The sequence below is a fragment of the Balaenoptera ricei genome, chromosome 3 (genome assembly GCF_028023285.1).
Source record: "Balaenoptera ricei isolate mBalRic1 chromosome 3, mBalRic1.hap2, whole genome shotgun sequence".
NCBI classification, from domain to species: Eukaryota; Metazoa; Chordata; class Mammalia; order Artiodactyla; family Balaenopteridae; genus Balaenoptera; species Balaenoptera ricei.
Window position 1 is genome coordinate 76,214,386 of NC_082641.1, and position 22,254 is coordinate 76,236,639.

At 36.2% G+C, this 22,254-nt stretch overlaps 1 protein-coding gene across 3 annotated transcripts in view; it reads right to left on the reverse strand.

The window, feature by feature from the left end:
• ARB2A (ARB2 cotranscriptional regulator A) overlaps positions 1-22,254 on the reverse strand; it is a 416,169-nt gene that overhangs the window by 349,734 nt on the left and 44,181 nt on the right. For all 3 annotated transcript variants that reach the window (XR_009502347.1, XM_059916776.1, XM_059916775.1), the window contains one exon: positions 21,910-22,010. Coding sequence is in view for 2 of the 3 variants with exons in the window: in XM_059916776.1 (XP_059772759.1) it covers positions 21,910-22,010 (101 nt within the window). In the remaining variant the exon portion in view is untranslated. The remainder of the gene's footprint in view (positions 1-21,909; positions 22,011-22,254) is intronic.

A 22,254-nucleotide genomic window follows, 5' to 3' on the forward strand; every position in this document is an offset into this window, starting at 1 on the left:
AGCTTATTTTTTGCTTTCATAGGTACAAAAAATTTTTTAAATACTACATTATTTTTTCTCACATTGAAACCAGAGCCATCTTTTCAGAAGGGTTAAAATCTACATTAACTTAACTATAATTTCCCCAGTGTGACCTTTACAAATGTTTGGTAGAATTCACCACTGATGCCATCTGGGTCTGTAGTTTTCTTTGAGAAAGGATTTTTAACTATTTCTTTAATAGAAATAAATAGTTTAGTAGGAAAAGTTGATCTATTCAGGTTATCTATTTCTTCTTTAGTGAGATTTTAGAGTTTGTTTTCTAAGGACTTTGTCCATTTCATCTAAGTTGTTGAATTTACTGGCACGAAGTTACTCATAATATTCCTTTACTATCCTTTTATGGTCTGTATGATATGTAGTGATATTCCCTCTCTTACACCTAAAATTGTCAATTTATGTCTTCTGGCTAGGAGTTTATCAAATTTTCTGATAACAGCAAACATCTACCTTTTGGTTTTATTGATTTTTTTCCCCTTATTGCCTTTCTGTTTTCTACTTAATTTATTTCTGCTCTTATACTTATTATTTCTTTCTTCAACTCAGTTCAGATTTAATTTGCTCTTCTTTATGTAGTTTCTTAAGGCAGAAGTTTAGGTCAGCAATTTTAAACCTTTCTACTTTTTAATATAAACAGTTAATGCTATAAGTGTTCCTGTAAGTATTGCTTTAGCTGTACCCCACTAGTTTTGATATGGCATATTTCCATTTTCAGTAAATTAAATATATATATAATTTAAAATTTTTCCTTGGAATTTCTTCTTTGACTGCTGGATTATTCAGAATTGTATTGTTTAGTTTTAAACAATAAAATTGGGATTTTTCCAGATAGCTCTCTATAAGAGAATGTACTGTGTATAGTCAGAGAACATACTTTTTATAACTTGAATATTTTTAAGTTTGTTGAAAGTGACCTTATTGCCAAGAATATGGCCTATTTTGGTAAATGTGAGTACACTTGAAAATAAGGTGTATTCTTATGTTGTTGGATGGAGTGTTCTAAAAATACCAATTTGATCATGTTAGGTCATAGTATTGTTCAAATTTTCTATATCCTCATTGATTTTTCATCTACTTGTTTGATGAATTATTGAGAAGGGTGCTAAAATCTCCAACTATAACTGGATGTATCTACTTTCAGGTCTTCAGTTTTTGCTCTGTGTATTCTGAAGGTCTGTTATTAGGTGAATAAACTTTTAGAATTATTATATCTCCTTGATGAATTAATCCATTTATCATGGTTGCATGACCCTCTTTAGCCCTACTAATATTCCTTGCTCTGGAAACTAATTTCTCTGGTATCAATATAGTTCCAGCTTCCATGTGATTAGTGCTAACATGATGTACCATTTTTCAATGCTTTTATTTTTATACCTTGTGTCTCTATTTAAAGTGGGTTATTACAGACAGCATATGACTAAGCCTTGCTTTTTTATCCAATATGACATTCTCTGCTCTTTCACTGGGCCTTTTAGATCATTTACATTTAAAATAATTGTTGATACTGTTGAATTTAAATCTGACCTGCTATTTCTCTCATGTCTTCCTCATTCCTTCTTTGCTCTTTTCCAGGCTACTTTTATACTGATATTTTTAGTTATATCATTTTATATCTCTTTATTACATTTTTAGCTAAACCTCTTTATGTTCTTTTTTACAAGGTTGGTCCAGAAACTACTAATACATTTTTAAAGTATCAGAGTCTATTTTCATATTATACCACTTCACATATAGTAGAAAAAACTTAAAATATCCATTTCTCCCTTCCCAGCCTTTGTGCTATTGTCATATATTTTATTTGTACATATGCTTTAAACTCTACAATGCATTATAATTATTTCTGTTTAAAAAGTGAATTATCTTTTGTCATCAGTTTTATTGAGATACAATTCCACACCATAAAATTCACCCTTTTGAATTGTACATCCAGTGGTTCTTAGTATATTCACAGAATTGAATTGCCACTATCTAAATTTAGAACATTTCTATCAACCCCCCAAAAAAACACCTACCCATTAGCAGTCACTCCTCAATCTCCCCTGCACCGAATGCCTGTCAGTGACTAATCTACTTTATGTTTCCATATATCTACCTATTCTGGAAATTTCATACATTGGAATCATTCAATATGTGTTTTCTTGTGACTGACTACTTTCACTTGTACAGTGTTATCAAGGTTCATCCATATTCCAGCAGGTATCAATACTTTATTACTTTTTACTGCCAAATAATATTTCATTGTATGAATATACCACCCTTTGCTTACCCATTCATCAGTTGATGGACATCTGGGTTATTGACACCTTTTAGCTATTACGAATAAGGCTGCTATGAGCATTTGCATACACATTCTTGTGGGGACATATGTTTTCAATTCTCTTAGTTATACACTTAGGATTAGAATTTCTGGGTTATACAGTAACATTATGGTCATATGGTTTAACATACTGAAGAACTGCCAGACTGTTTTTCAAACTGGCTCACCATTTTACAATCCCACCAACAACGTATGAGTGATCCGATTTCTCCAACATCCCCACCAACACTTGTTATCTTTCTATTTATTATAACCATGTTAGTGGGTGTGGAGTGAGATCACATGGTTTTGATTTGCATTTCCCTAATGATTAATGATGTTGAGTATCTTTTCATGTGCTTATTGGCCATTTGAATATCTTTTATTAAGAAATGTTCATTCAGACCTTTTGCCCATTTTAATTGTATCAATTATCTTTCAAAGATATATTTTTTAAATATAAACAAAGTATATTTACCCACATATTTAACATTTTCCATGATCATCATTCTTTTGTGCAGCTCCAAATTTCCACCTGGCATCATTTTTTTTCAGGTCCTGCCAGAAGGACCTCCACTAACATTTCATGTAGTAATTGTCTGATGGCGATGAATTATTTCAGCTTTTATATGCTTGAATGTTTTTTTGTTTTTTTGGTTTTTTTGCTGGTTTCAAACAATGTTTTTGCTGGTTATAGAACTCAAGGTTGACTTCTTTCTTTAGGAATTTAAAGTTGTCACTCCACATTCTTCTAGCTTTCATTATTTCCGAAGAGAAGTCTGCTGTCATTGTTATATTTAATCCTCTAAATATAAGGCGTCTTTTTTCCTCTACTAGTTTTTACGAATTTCTCTTTATCACTATTTCTTAGCAATTTTATTATGCTATGTCTCTGTGTGATTTTCTTCATGTTTCCTCTGGGGTTCATTTTGTTCCTTAAAATCTATAGGTTTATATTTTTCACAAATTTGTAAAATTTTCAATCATTATTTCTTCAGATATTTTTTCTGCCACCCATCTCCTCTCCTTCTGGGACTCCAAATATCTGAGGTCTCTTGATATTGTCCCAGAGCTCTGGTTTTTTTTCAATCTTTTCTTTTTTGTGTGTTTCATTTCTGGTAGTTTCCATTGTTATGCTTTAAGTGCACTTATCTTTATTTCTGTAGAGTCAAATCTGTTATAAATCCCATCCAGTGTATTTTTAAAACCAGATATTGTTTTTTCCATCTCTAAAAGTTCAATTTGGATCTTCACTATATCTTCTATTTCCTCCTTACCATGTTCATTCATTTCTCTATCTTCTTGAACTATGGAGTATATTTATAACAGTTAATTTAATGTTCTCATCTAATTCTACCCTATGTGTCATTTTGAATTTGTTACTATTGATTCATTTTTATCCTGGTTACAGGTCATATCTTCCTAGGTTTGTTCATGCCTGGTAATTATAACTGGATGCCAGACACTGAATTTTATGTTGGTTGCTGGAATTTACTATATGTCTTAAAATGTTCTGAGGCTTTATTCAGGGATTGTGGGACACAGTTAAGTTACTTTTATACAGTTTGGCATTTGTGAGGATGTTTTTAAGCTTTACTGGAGTGATTCCTGAATAGCCTTTAGTTTAGAGTTAATCTGACTCCACCCAGTACTAAGACAATACTCTTTTGAGAAATAGCCAATGTCCCATATTAAGGAGATCATTTTACTCTGGTGAAACATAAAGTATGCCCAGCCCAGGAAAACTTCAGAGATTGCTCTTCATGTTCTTTTCCAGTGACTTATTCCACCCTGTTTTTAGATTGCTTTAAAGCATGTATTTTAGTAGACAGTAGATTACTCACATGTGTGCAATGATCAGTACTCAGCCAAAAACTTAAGGTAAACCCACTATACACCTCTAGAGCATTTTTTCTTTTTGCTTCTGTGCAGCTCTCTCCTTCCAACATACTGCCCCACAAATTTGAGCAAATCCTACCCAGTATGGCCTCCCTAAAACTCTGATTTATCAACTCAGTGACACCTCCAGGCTATGTTTGGGTTTCTCCTCCCTGTGCTGTAGCCTGGAGCCTCTCCACAGGCAGTAAGCTGTTGTGCAATGTCTGAAAGTTATCATTTCATGTATTTTCTCTGACTTTTTATTTAAGGCAGAGGAAAAATTCATTCCCTGTTACTCCATATTTTGGCTGGGCGTGGAAGTCCTATACACTTTTAGGAATATAAACATTCATTCATTTACCAATCTTCTGTCACAAAACCAAGGACTTTTCTTTGAGTATTATCATACTGCCTCGAATTCTGTAACGTTTCTCTTTCTTACAGATGTCATACCCATCATGCATCATCTATGATTTCTCCTTTACTTTCTTTAAAGGCATTGAGAACATTTAAAACATTTAAGAAATACTTGCAAAGCAATGAGTGAAAATTTATTTAGATTTTATAACTCCCTACACATACACACACACATAATCTCTTACAGTTATTGCATTCATATCTAATTTGACAGAAATTTCTTTTAGTACTTGCCTTTATCCAATATTTCCAAATACTCAATTTTTTCTTCATAAAAATAACAAATAGGGACTTAAACTTAAAAGCATTTGCACAACAAAGGAAACCATAAACAAGACAAAAAGACAACCCTAAGAATGGGAGAAAATATTTGCAAATGAAACAACAAAGGATTAATCTCCAAAATATACAAACAGCTCATGGAGTTCAATATCAAAAAAACAAACAATCCAATTAAAAAATGGGCTGAAGACCTAAATAGACATTTCACCAAGGAAGACATACAGATGGCCAAGAGGCACATGAAACGATGCTCAACATCACTAATTATGAGAGAAATGCAAATCAAAACTACAACGAGGTATCACCCCATGCCGGTCAGAATGGCCATTATTAAAAAATCTACAAACAATAGCTGGAGAGGGTGTGGTGAAAAGGGAACCCTCCTGCACTGTTGGTGGGAATGTAAATTGATACAACCACTATGGAAAACAGTACAGAGGTTCCTTAAAAAACTAAAACTAAAAACTAAAAATGACCCAGCAATCCCACTACTGGGCATATACCCAGAGAAAACCATAATTCAAAAAGACACATGCACCCCAATGTTCATTGCAGCACTATTTATAATAGCCAGGTCATGGAAGCAACCTAAATGCCCATCAACAGATGAATGGATATAGAAGATGTGACACATATATACAACAGAATATTACTCAGCCATAAAAAGAAATGAAACTGAGTTATTTGTAGTGAGGTGGATGGACCTAGTCTGTCATATAGAATGAAGAAAGTCAGAAAGAGAAGAACAAATACCGTATGCTAATGCATATATATGGAATCTAAAAAAAAAAAAAAAAGATGCTACTGATGAACCTAGTGGCAGGGCAGGAATAAAGAGGTAGACATAGAGAATGGACTTGAGGACATGGGGTGGGAGGGGAAAGCTGGGGCAAAGTAAGAGTAGCATCGACATATATACACTACCGAATGTAAAACAGTTAGCTAGTGGGAAGCAGGAGCATAGCACAGGGGGATCAGCTCGGTGCTTTGCGATGACCTAGAAGGGTGGGATAGGGAGGGTGGGAGGGAAGATCAAGAGGGAGGGGATATGGGGACATATGTATGCATATGGCTGATTCACTTTGGTGTACAACAGTAACTAACACAGTATTGTGAAGTGATTATACTCCAGTAAAGATCTATTTAAAAAAAAAAGAATATATTGTACAGCACAGAGAAATACAGGCATTATTTTGTAATAACTTCAAATGGAGTGTAATTGAGTACAATCTATAAAAGCATTGAATCACTATGTTGTACACCTGAAACTAATATAATATTGTAAATAAACTCTACTTCAATTTAAAAAAATAAAATTAAAGGTAAAAAAAAAAAAAAAAAAACCAAAACCAAATATTTTTCTTTCCTTTCAGTTTTCATTGGTTTACACAATTATAATGAAAATCAGAACTGGAATAAACAAGTTCGGGAATAAACTCAGCTGGAGGGAAACAGACCACTAGAGAATGCCCTAGGCTAGCCATGATGTTCAGTGTGAATCAGACTTTCAGTAAATTAGCAAGAAACCAGTTAGAAGTTTCTTAATAGAGCTTCTACTATATAATCAAGTTGTATCAAGTAATTTAATACCTAAGAACTACAGGTTTTTATTAAATGTTTTAGGAAATAATACACTGATCAAAGGGAGAAAGTCTCGTATAAAATGGCAACTACCTAGACGAGTGTAGAACACAAAAAGAAGGTTGTGTCAAGGAACCCCGCCACCCTTCCCAATAAAGGTGATCACGTGAAACTTAAAAATATGGGTCTGACAGGGCTTCTGAAGAAGACAAAGAGCCCAGTTTGTGTGAAAGGAAGAGGGTCAGACCAGGTTAAACAGACGGCACACACAACGTCTCAGACAACAATAAGCAATGTTCACCGTATGGCAAACAGCCTAACATAGCAGAGAGTGCAGAGTGCAGGGATTTGTAGTAATACATCAGTTATTTCCGAGTAAGAAAATGTAGTATATTATCTATATAACTTTAAAATGAAAAAATCAGCTGGTTTTCTTGGAGAGCTCTTTAAAAATCAGCATCTTAAATTAGATGGTAAATATTACAATCCCTAACCTACCCTTTATCAAACTACAGAACTAACTTACTAAAAACTACTTTGGTGAGAAAAAAAAGTGATGACCTTCCTAAATGCCCAACTTACTTCCTAGAAAAAATTTGTCATGCTTAAAACACTAATTTAGAGCATTATAAAAAAATGGTTTGGTCTAAATACTTTAAAAAAAAACCCAAAATCTAGCTACACTATAATAAAAATTGAATATTATGTTACCATAATACTTGGACAAAGATACAAAAAAAATTTCCCATGAATATACTGTTGAATCAAAGTTTCCAATGTATGATACTGGCAGGCAGTGTGATTGAGAACTAAGAATATGGGATCTAATAATAATGCACTAAATGTTCTTAAGTCAGTCATTTACCTTGCTCTTGCTCTCTTTAGTCATATCTGAAATCTGTAGAGGGAACTTTAAAAGCCATACAGCATAGGATAAGCTCTGAATATTAAGCAAAAGAAGTATGATCAGTTTTTCAGAATGTCACAAGAGAAAGCAGTACATCCCTAAGGCTACAGCTAATTATATCTTGAATATGGTACCTTCAAAATTCACTGCTTTGAGTGCTTCTAAAAGCTGTTCCATTGTCCGTCAGTCCTCCCAGTACACAAGCAGAGAACTTTTTTCTGAATCTTCAGCTTAAACGTTTTCCTTAGCTTTAGGCAACTGCTGCTTTCCTACAATCTTCAGAGAATAAAATAATTCCCTCCCTTCATTTATAGCGTTACCTTGAAGGGATCTATAACTATGATCAAGTTCTCTACAATCTTCTCTTTCCAGTCTATCTAAACATAGGAATACATTTTACCTTACCTCTCAATCTCACATTCTTTGGATTTTGTGGATATTTTTCCCTGTTAGATTTTTCTACCAAATACATACTTTTTAAAAGTGACTTTGTTACTACTTTAATGCCAAGTCTTCCCATTTTACCTAAGTATATAAATATCTGAAGTCAAAATAGGAAAAATACTTAAGTCCCATAACAATACTGAACAGAAATATCATATTGTCATTTTATTCTATAGTCAATGAAAAAATATTATTGAGTGCTGGTCCTGAGCCAGACTCTGTGCTGGGCACCAGGAATAATGTAGTAAACCAAATGAACAGAGCCTCTGACTTCACTTAGCTTACAGTCTAGACAGAAAGATATATCTAAGAGAGACAGACATTAAACTCAAGGAAAAAACAAAGTATAATATGAGTAATGACAGTAATATCAGGATCTCTGAGAATCTAACCTAATTCTAGGTTAGCGAAAGACTCACTAAAGAAGTGATACTTAAGTTATTATCTGAAGAATGAGTAGCAGTTAGATCAGGAGGGAAGAAATGTTTCATGCAAAAAATAGAGGTCATATTAAAGCTGTAAGAAAAATAACCTCACGTAACCCAAGAAGCTCATAATGGCTTGAGTATAGAGTATGACAAAGGAAAATGAAGCTACACATATCAGCTTGAGCCTTGTAGGCCCTATGAAGTAGTTTGACCTTTATCCTAAAGTCACTGAGAAATACAAGATAATAAAGTTTATAACTTTGGAATAACATTTTGGCTTCAGAATGGAGCTGTCAAGGATTACACTTAGCCAGGGAGATGAGTCAGAAGAACTCCAGTCAGAGCACCCTCACTGATCTGTTTGACTGAGTCTATAGAAATCATCATTCTTTCTCCTAGATATATATTATTCATGTGGCTTTAAGGACATCACAGTCTCACTGTTTTACTCTTGCCTCAATGGCCTGCTCTTCTTGGTCTCTGCTGGTGATTCCTCATCTCCACAATTTCTTAACGCTGAAGTGCTCCTGGGCACAGGGCTTAGACTCAACTCATCCTGACCCACAACTTTTATTTTTTCAAAAACACTATCAACAGCTACATACTATTTATTTTGTTTATTATCTGTCTTCCCCTTCTCCACAAAAATGTGATCTCCATTCAATGTTTATCTGTTTTGTTAACTGTGTGATATCCTCAGTACCCAGAATACTGCTTGGCTCAGAGTAGGCAGTCAAAAAAAAAAGTTTTAAATTAATGACTAAATGAGTGAATGAATAAACAAACAAACAAACAAACAAAAGAACCCTGAGACTAACGTGGACTCACCATGGATGGAGAGGATTAGGGAACCAGTGAGTAGGAAACTAGAAAGAGTGGTGAGCTATACAAATTGAGGGAGAGGAAAAACTCAAGCTTAACTCCTAGGTAGCTAGCCTGAATGACTAGATAGATTACTGATATATAGGAAAACGTTTCCTGGGGAATGGAAAGCTGATCAATCAGTTCAGTTTTACACAAGCAGAGTGTGAGGTGCCTAATGAAATGCCAAGTGAAGGCGTCCAGTCCAGAGCACAGGGAGATAGGGATGTAGTTTAGTATTTAGAGTCAAATAACTCAAAGATGGCATCAGAGGCTATGGGAGCATAATCATTCACCAAGGGAAAATGAATAGAGAGAAACAGAAGACCTAGAACTGAGTCCTGACACACCTCACGTTAAGGGATTGACAAAAGTACTAGAAGGGGCAAAGGAGATGAAGAACAAGTGTTCACAGAGGTTAAGAAGAAAACCAGAGTATATCATTACATGAGGGCATAATTAAGACAATATTTTGAAAAGAAAGAAGTCACAATGTCAAACATTGCTAAGTGAATGAACAAAACAAGAACTAAAAATCATTAAGATGGGAGAGACTTATGCACGTTTAAATGCTGGCTAGAAAAAAGCAGTAGAGAAAGTGAGAAAAAAAAAATAAAAGGTCATAGCATAACTGCACATGTGAAAACAGAATAAAAGAGAAAAGAGAAGCTAGGCAAATTTATTTTTTGTTGTTTCCCACAGAATTACTAACATACACATTACATATTATTTTAAAACCTATGATGTCAATTATGACTGTTTGGGTAACCGTAGCAATAAAACAGTATCAAAACATATTAATAATCATGAAGTTTTTGCAAGCATATGTACTCCTTATTCCCACTTTAGTGGCTACCACACACAGCCTTTACCATCACAGTCAGATGAAACAACTTACAAGGTGTAAAGGGTCAGAGTGAACAAAAGATAGACAGTGGCTTACAGTCACATTTAATATAGGTAACTTCCTGCTTATAAGAGAGGTTAGGTCCTGAAGAGCTATGTATAGATGACATTTTGTAGATAAAACTGGTCCAGAGATAACATTTAATAATAAAGGCAAAATCATAGCCTAATTTTAAAAAGCAAAAAATAATGCATTTGGGTAATATACAGTGAGTTCTTTTATTTTAAAATTTACCATAAAACATATGCAAATTGAGCCTACTTGTACTCTAATAAAACACTTAACTTTAACACCCTATCTTAAATCTTTGAGCGTGGAGGAGTAGACACCCACTTTAGCAGGTTGAGGCCTTGTGTCTCCAGTCTGTTGCTCTATGAAACACACATATGGATTCCTGACAGGAGGCAATGACTTGATTCTTAACAAATGCTTACTGAGAAGTAACAGTTACCTGTCATGCCAGGCTACAAATGTTAACCAAGACCACCATCACAGCTCTGGCTGAGTCTCTTTCGGAAATCCTATCTAAGAACTAATTGTCTACTTTAGTTGAAAACTGTTCTCTCGTTAAGTGTGTAAACACTGATTGAAAAGAAGTCTTTCACTGGTTGAGTCCACATCTTCATTAAAAAAAATGTATTTATGTGTGCTCATGTGTGTTTTTGCGCCTGTTTATTCCCAATCACCCCATAGGCTCTGTCTCAGTACAAACCATCAAATTATTTTTAACCACCTCACACCACTGTCTTACTCTCACTTGTTATTAGACACATAACTAATCCCCATCTGACCTTAGTTATTAAATGTTCTAGCTTTTTTTTCTTTTTTTTTTTTTTTAAAGAATAAAAGGCTCTTTTTCTTTTTTTAAAAAAATTATTTATTTATTTATTTATTTATGGCTGTGTTGGGTCTTCGTTTCTGTGTGAGGGCTTTCTCTAGTTGTGGCAAGCGGGGGCCACTCTTCATCGCGGTGCACGGGCCTCTCACTATCGCGGCCTCTCGTTGCGGAGCACAGGCTCGAGACGCGCAGGCTCAAGTAGTTGTGGCTCACGGGCCCAGTTGCTCCGCGGCATGTGGGATCTTCCCAGACCAGGGCTCGAACCCGTGTCCCCTGCATTGGCAGGCAGATTCTCAACCACTGCGCCACCAGGGAAGCCCTGTTCTAGCTTTTTACATTGGAGTTAGCGTTTTATTTATCTTATTTGTTTTTCTACCCAGCTAACCAAGTTCATCAGGAAAAATTATATATTTCTCTATTATCCTCCCATTCTACAAGTCAAAAACAGGGCAGTAGTTTTTCAATATTATTTAAAGGAAGATTTTTTTTTGATCTTGCAAATGCCTTTTTCTTGATATCTATCAGAAGAGTCAACCACCATTTACCTTCATGCGGGAAGGATCCCATATTTGTTGTTCTGCCACAAGATTATCTGAATTCACCAGTTTACTCTCATTATTTGGTTAATAATTTGGTTGGTAAATTCAACAAAGATCCGAGGGTCTGCTCATATGTTAAAGTTTTGATAAATAACTTAGACAGGAGCCACTGGTGATATTCCACAGGCAACTAGCAATAAATAGCTGTTATTGCCTACCTCGGAAACCAAACAAGAAGCACAACTCTCAGTTGGGTTGCTGTGATTATAGAGGGTGCATATTCTATACGTGGGAATATTGCTAGCTCCTACCCATAAAGCTACCTGAAAGAAAGCCATATTTAAATGAAGGCCCGAGCAACAGCAGGCTATGTCTGAATTACAAAAGGCCACAGTAGCCCAGTCAATATATGTGGGTTCTTATGATCTACCCTTATATATAATTTTGGAAGTTTCTGTAACTTGAATTCACTCATCTGGACTGGAACTTATGGCAAAAGTCTATGAGTGCTGCCCAGCAGTGACTGCTGGGTTTTAGACAAGAAAATGTCCAGATGCAGCAACACAGTACATGCTGTTTGAAAGACAACGTCTTGTTACCGGTCATTAACTGAAACTGCCTCCATAACTGAAGGGAATAATCTTGAGATCTGAGCTACCCATAATGTTTTGTGTAATGTCAGAGAAACGTTCTAATAAGGTAGGCAGTGCAAAGAAAATTTCCATAATAAAATGGAAATGGTTGATACAGGAACATCTACCAGAGGAAAACAAGAAGATATATATTTATGAGCAGATAGCCTCTTTTCCCCTTAGGACCAACTTTGGAGGTACCTGGATGACTACTGGATCCTAGTGCCACACGGGGAGTGTCCTATTAGCAGCCCCTAGTTGACAAACAAAAAGCTGCTTGGTTTACAGATGTCAGTTCCAAGGTGACAGACAGCATCCTGTTTGGAAAGCTTCCACATTGTGACCAACTGATGGAAGAAACTCTGATTAAAGAAGATTAGAATAAATCATCTCAGTGGGCAGAACTGCACATTGTTATCCTTTCAGTGACAGGAGAATGAGACAACCCCATGGGCCCTGCAGTTTGTGTGACTCATGGGTGCTAGTGAATGGCTTGGTCACACGGTCAGGCAGAGGGGCTATGGAAAAGTGAACTAGGAAAGTAATTCAGCAATGCAAACTGGAGCCTATGGCAGATGCCCATGAGTAAGGGGCATGACCCTATGGGAATTTAAGGGACTCTTTATTTAAAGTAGGGCGTGTGGATTCCCATCAAAATAATCATAAGGTGAGTCTAACCAACAGGTGGATACTTAGTATGCTCACTCGACTCAACGTTGCCACTTTGGCTTATAAAATACGTGGACACAGCGGAGCTGTAGCCGTGCAACAGCGGCTGATCATCAGCTTATTCCTTTTGTACCTTCTGAGGTACAAAATGCCAACAAGGACTGTACCATCCACCAGTGATAAGACAGACTGCAAACAGCTATGAGGCAGATTTCCTACAGTGACGGCTCCACACACAGCTGGCAAGTGAACTATACTGGACCACTGCCCACAGCCCCAGGAGACTATAATGGGCATGAGAGGTATAGACACTCTGGACTGAGCTTTGCATAGTTGGAGGTAGATGTAAACACTCAAAACACAATAAAAGGACTGGAGCAAAAAACACAGAACCGATCTGGAAAGCTTTCAGGTCAAAAACTGCATTTTATGGCACACAGTGTCCAACCATGGGTGAAGAAACAACACCTCAAATGCACATATCATGCTGCTTATCATGCTTAGCATAGAGGTTTACAGAAAGCTGGAGCAGACAACTGAACATCTGTTATCAAAAATGGGTAGATATAAAGTCCAGAAGAGCTAGCTTATAGGCCTTCACAAGTGTATGCTCACACTCAACAAGAAGGGGACCAAAGGAGGGTCCCCACGAAATCGAATTCTCTGCTTTTGCAAGGGATCTGAGGAAGATGGGGTTGGGGAGGATGCTGGTATGACAATACAATTCTTCTATTGTGTCTTATAACAGTAAATGCCCAATGGGGTGAAGCTATATGTTTGCCAAGACTGCCTCTGTTTTGGAACCTGACAAGGTCTAACCTGAGTAGCATCAAACTGGCGACATTTTGGTCCTTCACTATGATGCTGAAAAGGACCAACTGCCGATGAATGAATGGAACTCTAGTAGTATACCAGTATCTTTTGATTCTTATTCATCAGGTTACATCTACTACAAAAGATAGATTTGGAGAGGAATTTCCAGGAATTGTTCCCTGCTGGGCCATCAAATCATGCAATATACAACTCCTAGCAGGCTGGTCACTGTGAAACTGTAAACCTTAATGACTGAAAGCTTAGAAAAGTTCCTGGCTATAATGGAAAAAAACATAGCTGCTGCATGCCTATCATGCCATAGTACAAATACATATCACCCTTGTTTCTGTGCATGGAAAGTAATTAATCAGGACAGAAAGAAATTGTGGGGTTCTAGTGGGAAAAAAACAATAGGCATCACATTGTGGGCTTGAATCCCTGCAGAAAATGACTCCACCCTGAGCCTGAGGAAGGCTATGTGAGATCTTACAGCATATTTAGACTAAATTACATCTAGGTACGATCACTATCTGTGATGGTTAATTTTATGGGGCACCTTGGCTGGCTATGGTGCTCAGATACATGGTCAAATGTTATTCTGGCTGTTTCTGTGAGGGTGTTTTTGAATGAGATTTACATGTAAATCAGTGTACTTTAAGTAAAGCAGATTGACCTCCCTAATGAGGGTAAGCCTCATCCAACCAGTTGAAGGGCTTAAAAGAATAAAAGTTGATCTCCCCAGAGCAAGAGGGAATTCTGCCTGCAGACTGTTTTTGAAATCAAACTGCAACATCAACTCTTGCCTGGTTCTCTAGCCTGCCGGCCTCCCCATCAGATTTTGGACTCACCCAGCCTCCATAATTACATAAGCAAATTGCTTAAATTAAATGTATTTTTCTCTATATGTACAACCTATTGGTTTTGTTTCTCTGGAGAACCCTGACTAATACACTATCTATCTAGCCTTAGGTAAGCCCCCAACACATCTAGTAAAAGGAGGAAGATACATTACACACTAAGAGAAATAATATATTATTCGTGTTATAATAGAATTATTTTAAAAGCAAATTTGAGACACAAAAAAGAGAGAGGTCCATTCTATCCTATGTGGATCAGAGAAAGTTTTCTTAGAGGTTGATCTAAGCTTGAAGGATGAATAAATATTCTGCAAGCAGATGGGAGGGAGGGTGGTAAAGCTGCATCCCTGGCACCAAATGCTCCCTGCATGAGTAGAGGCCCAGAGATATAAAACAGCATGGCATATTAGAAAACCACAAGTAGGTTTATATAGCTCAAGCATAGGGTGAGTGGGAACCGGGGCAAGAGAGGAGGCAAGTGATAAAGCCAGAAAAATATGCAAGGGCCAACTCATGAAAGGTCTGGTATAACAAGGCAAGCAGTTTGAAATTCACTTTGTAGGGAAACACATAAAGGTTCTAAAAACAGGCAAACATGCTCACAGTTGCAGCTTTAAAAGATATCTCTGGTAGCAGTATTGAGAACAGGTTCAAAGATGGAGGTGGAAGGAGGGAGGCAGGCATGGATGGACCACATTGAAGGTAGTGTCTTAGTCTGATCAGGCTGCCATAACAAAGTACCACAGACTAGGTGGCATAAACAACAGAAGTTTATTTCTCACAGTTCTAAAGGCTGGGAAGTACCAGATCTAGGTGCTGGCTGATTAGGTTCCTGGTGAGAGGGCTCTTTCTGACTGGTAGACAGTTACCTTCTTGCTCTGTCCTCACGTGGCCTTTCCTCAGTGTGTACATGAAGTGGGGAAGAGAGAGAGAGAGAGAGAGGGGGAGAGAGAGAGGGAGGGGGGAAGAGAGAGAGAGATCTTTTCTTATAAAGGTACCAATCGTATCAGATTAGGGCCCCACCCTTATGACCACATTTAACCTTAATTACTTTCTAACAGCCCTATCTCCAAATACAATCACATAAGAGGTTAGAGCTTCAACATATGAATTCTGACAGGGGGACGCATTTCAGCATGAAGCTGAACTGCCGTAATCTAGTTTAAGAGACGATATAGACCTAAGCTAAACCAATAGCAATAGAGACGGAGAAAGATGTGACGTAAAAAGGTATAATAACAAGACCTGGTCACATGAAGTTAAACATGAAGAGTGAAAGGACTATGTAGTTTCTGCCTTACAAAACTGGATGAATGGTAGTGCCATCATTTAAACTAGGAAAGTAGGTTACTGGCCCAGCAGAACCTCAGGGGCTTCAAGGCTTGGAAAATGCAGATCCAGTGAAGAGTGGAAGTGAGAAGTCAGACTGAAAACAGAGGGATTACACTGACAGGTCTGAGATTTGCTTTTGCCCTAGTTACAAACTAATCAGCTAGCCTGTTACTGTTGCATGAGTGCTAACAACAGACACAAAACTTCTGGTCACAGATAAAGGACTATTAATCACAGCATAGCATCAGCATATTTGCACTGGTTCCCTGGACCCCAAGTCCCTGGGGCACAACATGATGTGACCCTAGATGGATGCTGCAGGCAGAGCAGTCCAGGTCGAAGCTGAGGAATACCGAGCTTGGGGAGCCCACCATTTGCTAGCAAGCTGTAAGCAAGCCTGTTCTTTGTCCCGGAGGAAGACCTAACCTCATGCTTCAATACTGCCTGTTGCAAACACAACTCTTGAGAAATGGCCCAGGTAAAAACCAGGCAGGGTCTTGTATTCTTGGCATATCCAGTAAGACATAAAGGAGTATGAGAGACTCATAGAAACTGTCGTAATACTCACCCACCTAGTTCATTCCCTCTGTGATGCCAAATGCATTTATGCCCCAGGCAAAATACTAAGTAAGGTATTTCTAAAGAAATGGAACAAACTGTTTGGAGACAACTCAAGTGCTAGAATGGATGTTGTTATCCCAGAAAGAAGTACTCCAAATTCTAGTATTTGAAGGGTCCCAAATAAAATGGTACAGTCCAAGAACACTGAAGTATAGCCTGCCAGGGAACAAGCCACGCTCACAAACACAAAGCTCCTTCAAGTTTCCTATCACCAGCTTCTTCTTCCCTAATACTCAACTTGTGAAACTTTTCAAACACACAGAAATGTTGAAAAATAGTACAATAAACACTTTTACATCTCCCACCTTGACTGAACAACTGTTAACAGCATTTTGCCATATATGCTTTCTGTTTATTTCTGTGGTTTTTTCCTCTTTCTCAAGAAGCGTTTAAAAATAGCTTGCAGGCATCATGACTTTCTCCCTAAATATTTCACAAGCATCACCTAAGAATAAGGACATTTTCCTACATAACTGTAATACATAATATTATCACACCTAAAGAAACGAACAATTCTTCCTCAGTTGCCCCTAAAGAGTGCAGAGGTTTTTTTGTTTGCTTTATTTTTTTTAACAAAAATCCCATCAATGTTCATACACTGAAACTGGTTGCTGTCTCCTTATTTTCATCTATAACAGTTTCTTTACCTCCGACACATAAATCTTTTCAGTATTTTTAATGGCATTGTGTTTTACATGTCCCATGTTCTGGACTGTGTCCTTGTGGTGTCATTTACTTTTCCCTCTATTCCTATATTTCACGAAAATGGAAGACACATCTAAAGGTCTGATTAGTGTCAGATTCAATATACATAGCAAGAATATTCACGGTTAATGCTGTGTACTTCAAACTGCATCATATCAGAAGACACGTAACGTCAAGTTCTATTAATAGTGATACTAACTTTATTCACTTAGGTAATGTGCTGACAGCTAGATCTCTATTTTAAGGTACATATTTTTCCCCCTTACAATTGAAAGAAATCTGTGAGGTGATACTTTGGAAATACTTTGTAAATATTCTGTACAAATACACTGTGCAAATATTCCCTCACATCCTTTCACCTAATGAAATTAGTATCCATTCATGATCCTCATCTGAATCAATCATTTCATTAAGGGGTTGTGTGGTAGTTTTCTATTACTAATTTAACACATTACCACAAACTTAATAGCTTAAACACAATTTAGCATCTCACAATTTATAGATCACAAATCTGGGTTGATTCTACTGGTTTCTCTGCTCTAGGTTTCACAAGGCCAAAATCAAGGTGTCAGCCAGATGGGCTCTTATCAGGAGGTTCTGGAGAAAGTCCCCTTCCGAGCTCACTCAGGTTGTTGACAAAATCCAGTTCACTGAGGCTGTAGTACTGAGATCCTCGTTTTCCTTGCTGACTGTCAGTTCAGGGATACCCTTAGCTCCTACAGGCCTCTCTCCGGTTCCTGCAAGTGGGTCCTCTATCTCAAAGCCAGCAATGGTGTGTTGAATCCTCATGCTTGGAATCTCTCTTCTGGCCTCTTCTGCAGAATTTCTGTGACTGACTCTTCTGCCCATCTCTTCCGCTTTTAATTACTCTTGTGATTGTACTGAATCCACCCAGATAATCCAGGACAATCTCCCTATCTTAAGATTAGCTGACTAGTAACCTTAATTACATCTGCAAAGTCCCTTCACAGTAGCTCCTAGATTAGTATTTGATTGAATAAGCAGGAAATGGGAATCTTGAGGGAACATCTTTAGAATTATGGTGATTTTCTAATTTTGTCATATTTTTTTACTTTTAGTAGCCAGTATTCTTTGGTAAAGTAGAACATTCCTTCCTCACCTGCAAATGAACTACAGTTCCTAATAAAAAGTCTAGCTACTTAATTCTCTCCTTTTGATTACCAATTTTCAGATAATTTTCATCTTATGATAGCAAATTAACTACATTTTTTTAAAATGTTATGGAATCATGACTTTTTATTAAATGTTTTATAATCAATAGAATCCTAACTCTGTTTTACCCACAAATTATCCCAATTTTAGACAAAGGAAATCCTTTCAAGTTGGTTTCTCTGTCCTTTTCACATACTTCCATTAGACTAAATGTTTGCTTTCCAGAAAAAGATGATGTCCTAGGCTCATCTTATATTTTCCCAGTCACACAGATAGTGCCGAGCCAGAACTAGGACCCAGATTTCCTGATAGCCAGACCTTTGTTTCTGTCACAATATAAGATGTTAGAATTTCACCTTATATGAAGGTAATAGTTATACACAGATAATCACATTATATTCAAATATTTGAATATTAAAATAATAATTTATATTATTATTCTTTACTTTTAGTTGCTCCTATTTCAAGTACCTAAATATGGCCATTGGAAAAAACCCCAAAAGACACCGCTGGCCTACATTCTTCAATAAATTCCTTTTTTTAGATGCAATATTTTTCAGTAAGTTTCCACTATTTTACAAGACATATTACTAATGTAGGTCCAGGAAAAAAAATTATGCCCTTACTTTTTCTTTTTTTTATAAGTGTGATCCTATCCATGAATAAAAAGCCAAGCTTGTAAGACTATCCAATCACTGTTATCCTCTTACTAATAAGCACATGGACCATTTATTAATTTTTAAAGAATTAAACAAATATCAAAGGAAATGCAAAGACCCAAATTAGGCAAGAAAATCAAATCTTTCATTAGAATTTCTGCTGGATTACAAGTTCTCCATTTAATAATAATTCAGTATTGACATGAAAGAGACAGTTGAAAAATTTGACAAGTTACATGCTGAGTTTTTACCATTCTATTTACTACGTAACATGATAGCCTTTCTAGTCTTTCTGAGTCTACCAGAAATGTTATTCCTCGGCCTTTTGCTCCAATGTACATACATTAAAGACTTCTATTTTGAAAATTACCCTTTCACACCACTCTCCCTAAAACTGAAAGTATCTCTAAATTTAGAGAAATTAACCAAACTTATTAAAGGCTATATGTTTTTATCAAGCTATATGTAGACAGTAAAATATATATATACATATTAGCAAAAGCATTTGTTTGATTACAAAAATGTAACTATTTGAAGGTAAAGAGTATTCTTTTGTGTACTTATGGCACTGCATTCTAAAAAGAAAATGACATCTCAGTTTATTTTACTTACACAATAAGTTTAATTTACATAAAAATGATACAGCATTTCAGGAGCAAGTCTTAAAAACAATTTCTACTGAATGACTGCTATAATAATCTCCTTAAGAGAGAAATACACATAAACTAAAACAGCAGTTGTGAAACATATATAGTACCTCTCAGCTCAAGACAAAACTCAATATTCAGTAGGAAAACACTTAAGAAAACAGAAGGGCTTTTGGTTTAGACTATAGGCTGAAGTCAAAATTCGTTTCCTTAAAACTTAAATCTTAAGCATATCCAAAGCTGTTTATTAAGGCAGGCTCCCAGGCAATAAACTCAGAATTTCTGAATTCCGTCCTATCCATCACTGAGGAGAAAGGAGATTTTTCAGTGCTTCTACATCTAGGACATTGTGGATGAGAGGCTTTTCACAGGTTCTCCCTTAATAGAACTAGAGATCTTATTGGTAATATGAAGTACTAAATATTTCTAGAATTTAAACATGATGTTTATTTGTTTTCTAGGAACTGTAGACAGTTATACGAGAACCTTCAGAATTATAGTGACATAAGTCTTGAGTTGACTATGAGGGTTAAAAATTTTTGTGACCCTCCATATGTCCTAAGAATTAGGTAGGAGCTCTCAGGAGAAAGGAATCACTTACACATGGGAATATCTAATAAGACACACTACTTAGATTTTGATAAAGATGATGTTGGAGGATATAGATTGAGACTGAAAAAGATGCAGATGTCAAAAAGGCCAAGGTATGTTTGGAGAACAGCACCTATCCAAGTGAACAAATGTACATGGCTTATGGAAAAGAGTAAAATGTAATCCCCATTAAAAATAAACAAAGAAACAAACAATCCCAGTCCTTCTCTAAGGCCATATAGTATGGATATTCTATAATAAAAATACTATCAGTTTGCAGCACATAATTAAGTCATGTGGAATTAGGCAAACTTTTTTTTATGGACAACAGAAATCATTCAGGGCATTAAATATAGTTAAGTTACAAATGCTGGAGAACAACGTCAAGAACTCTCAAGAGTCTGTGATTTTACACTGAGTTGCAAGTTAAAATGTTAGCCCGCTACAGTTTCATGGTTGCAGCCAGAAGACACTAGACTCCTGGGTAAGAGACAAAGGATTTTATTACTTAGGTTACAGCAAGCAGCATGAGCTTCATGTTTTCATCTGTTTCTCCTGCCCCTCAAATGCCAAAGAGGCAATGTTGATACGCCAAGAGTAGAGGCTGAGCACATAGTGACATTGTATCATGGCTGTGGAACCTCAAACTTATGAAGCCCAATCTTACGAGGGGGTTGCTAGCAAATCTGCTCATCCTTTGCCACTAGTAGGGAAAGGAAGGTGAAAGTACCTTGACACCAACAAATCTGCCCTCTGCCTTGGAGGAAGACACAATCTCTATCTTCCAAGGCTGTTTCCTATACAGACATCCTCAAAAAGATGGTCCAGAACAAAAGCTGTCAATGTCTTTGATCAGACACGTGCAGAAATGAAGAGATCCAAGGAAAATTGTCTCCCGGAAAACATAAACTAAATTTCATATATTCTTTATGCTACTGTTTAACCAAATAATTAATTTTGACGACTTTATTAAAGAGCGAAAAAAGAAATAAAACTTTCAGCTTTTCCTTATAGAAGTAAAGTGGCTGTTTAGTTATCGCACTAAACAAATGTGTCCCTATGCATTTTATAGAAAATACTTAAAATGACACCAATGAGTACAACTTTGAGTTTTAACAAAACATTCACTTGAATGACAAATGACATTTTCAAAGGTTCCTACCAGTGGTAGCATGTGAGGTATCGAATGTTTCTCAAGGCCTAATCCTTTATCAAGTCAAAGGTTAAGTAGGTTATATCCAATTTATTAGCCAAATATCAATCTTCTTCATATACATAAGTACTTTTTTTAAGTTTCAGGAATAATTGACAACTATAATTGTATATATTTAAAGTGCACAATAAGATGATTTGCTATACATTGTAGAAAAATTACCAAGATCAGGATAATTAACACATGCATCACCTCACATAGTTAACACAGGCAACACTTTGTGTTTTTGTTTTTTGTTTTAGATAAGCACTTAAAAGAACACTTATTCTTCCTGGCACAGCAGAGGATTCAACCTCCTAAAAACATTTAAAAAAGAAAATTTAGCATGAATTTGTTCCCCTTATAACGACTCACTACAAAATATTAAGGTCATGGGAAGGATATATTTGTGTAAAAACATAAACTTTTAAACTGAAAATATGTTTCTAGCATTACCACAAAAAATAAAAAAAAAATGCAAAAACCGTTTTTAATCATTTTTTTGTAGAAAGAGTGCGTGTACTGCTTCAGCTTCAAAACCTTTATTCTGACTATTTAAAATTGGAAAAACACAAGGCTGAAGTTGTATACGTGACCATACCTCTCCAAGCGCTTCATATCTTTTCTGGTTCCATCTGTGCAAGTCTTCCCGGTAGTTAAAAACAAATGGCTCCCCAGTTTTTATGTGCCTTAACTGCCCCTCTAGAAGACAAACAAACAATATTGCTATGATTCAGAGTACATTTATAATAATATGGAAAGTATAATAAATAATGTCTAATAAAAATTTAAAATATCTTAGAACAGTTTCATTTTTTTCATCAGATCTTTTTCTTCAAATATCCATATGATGCAAACATATACATAGTATAAAAGAATGACCCCAAGTACTCAAATGCTATGTCTTTGATCTTTGTTTCTCTAATCCAAAGCAAATTAACAATAT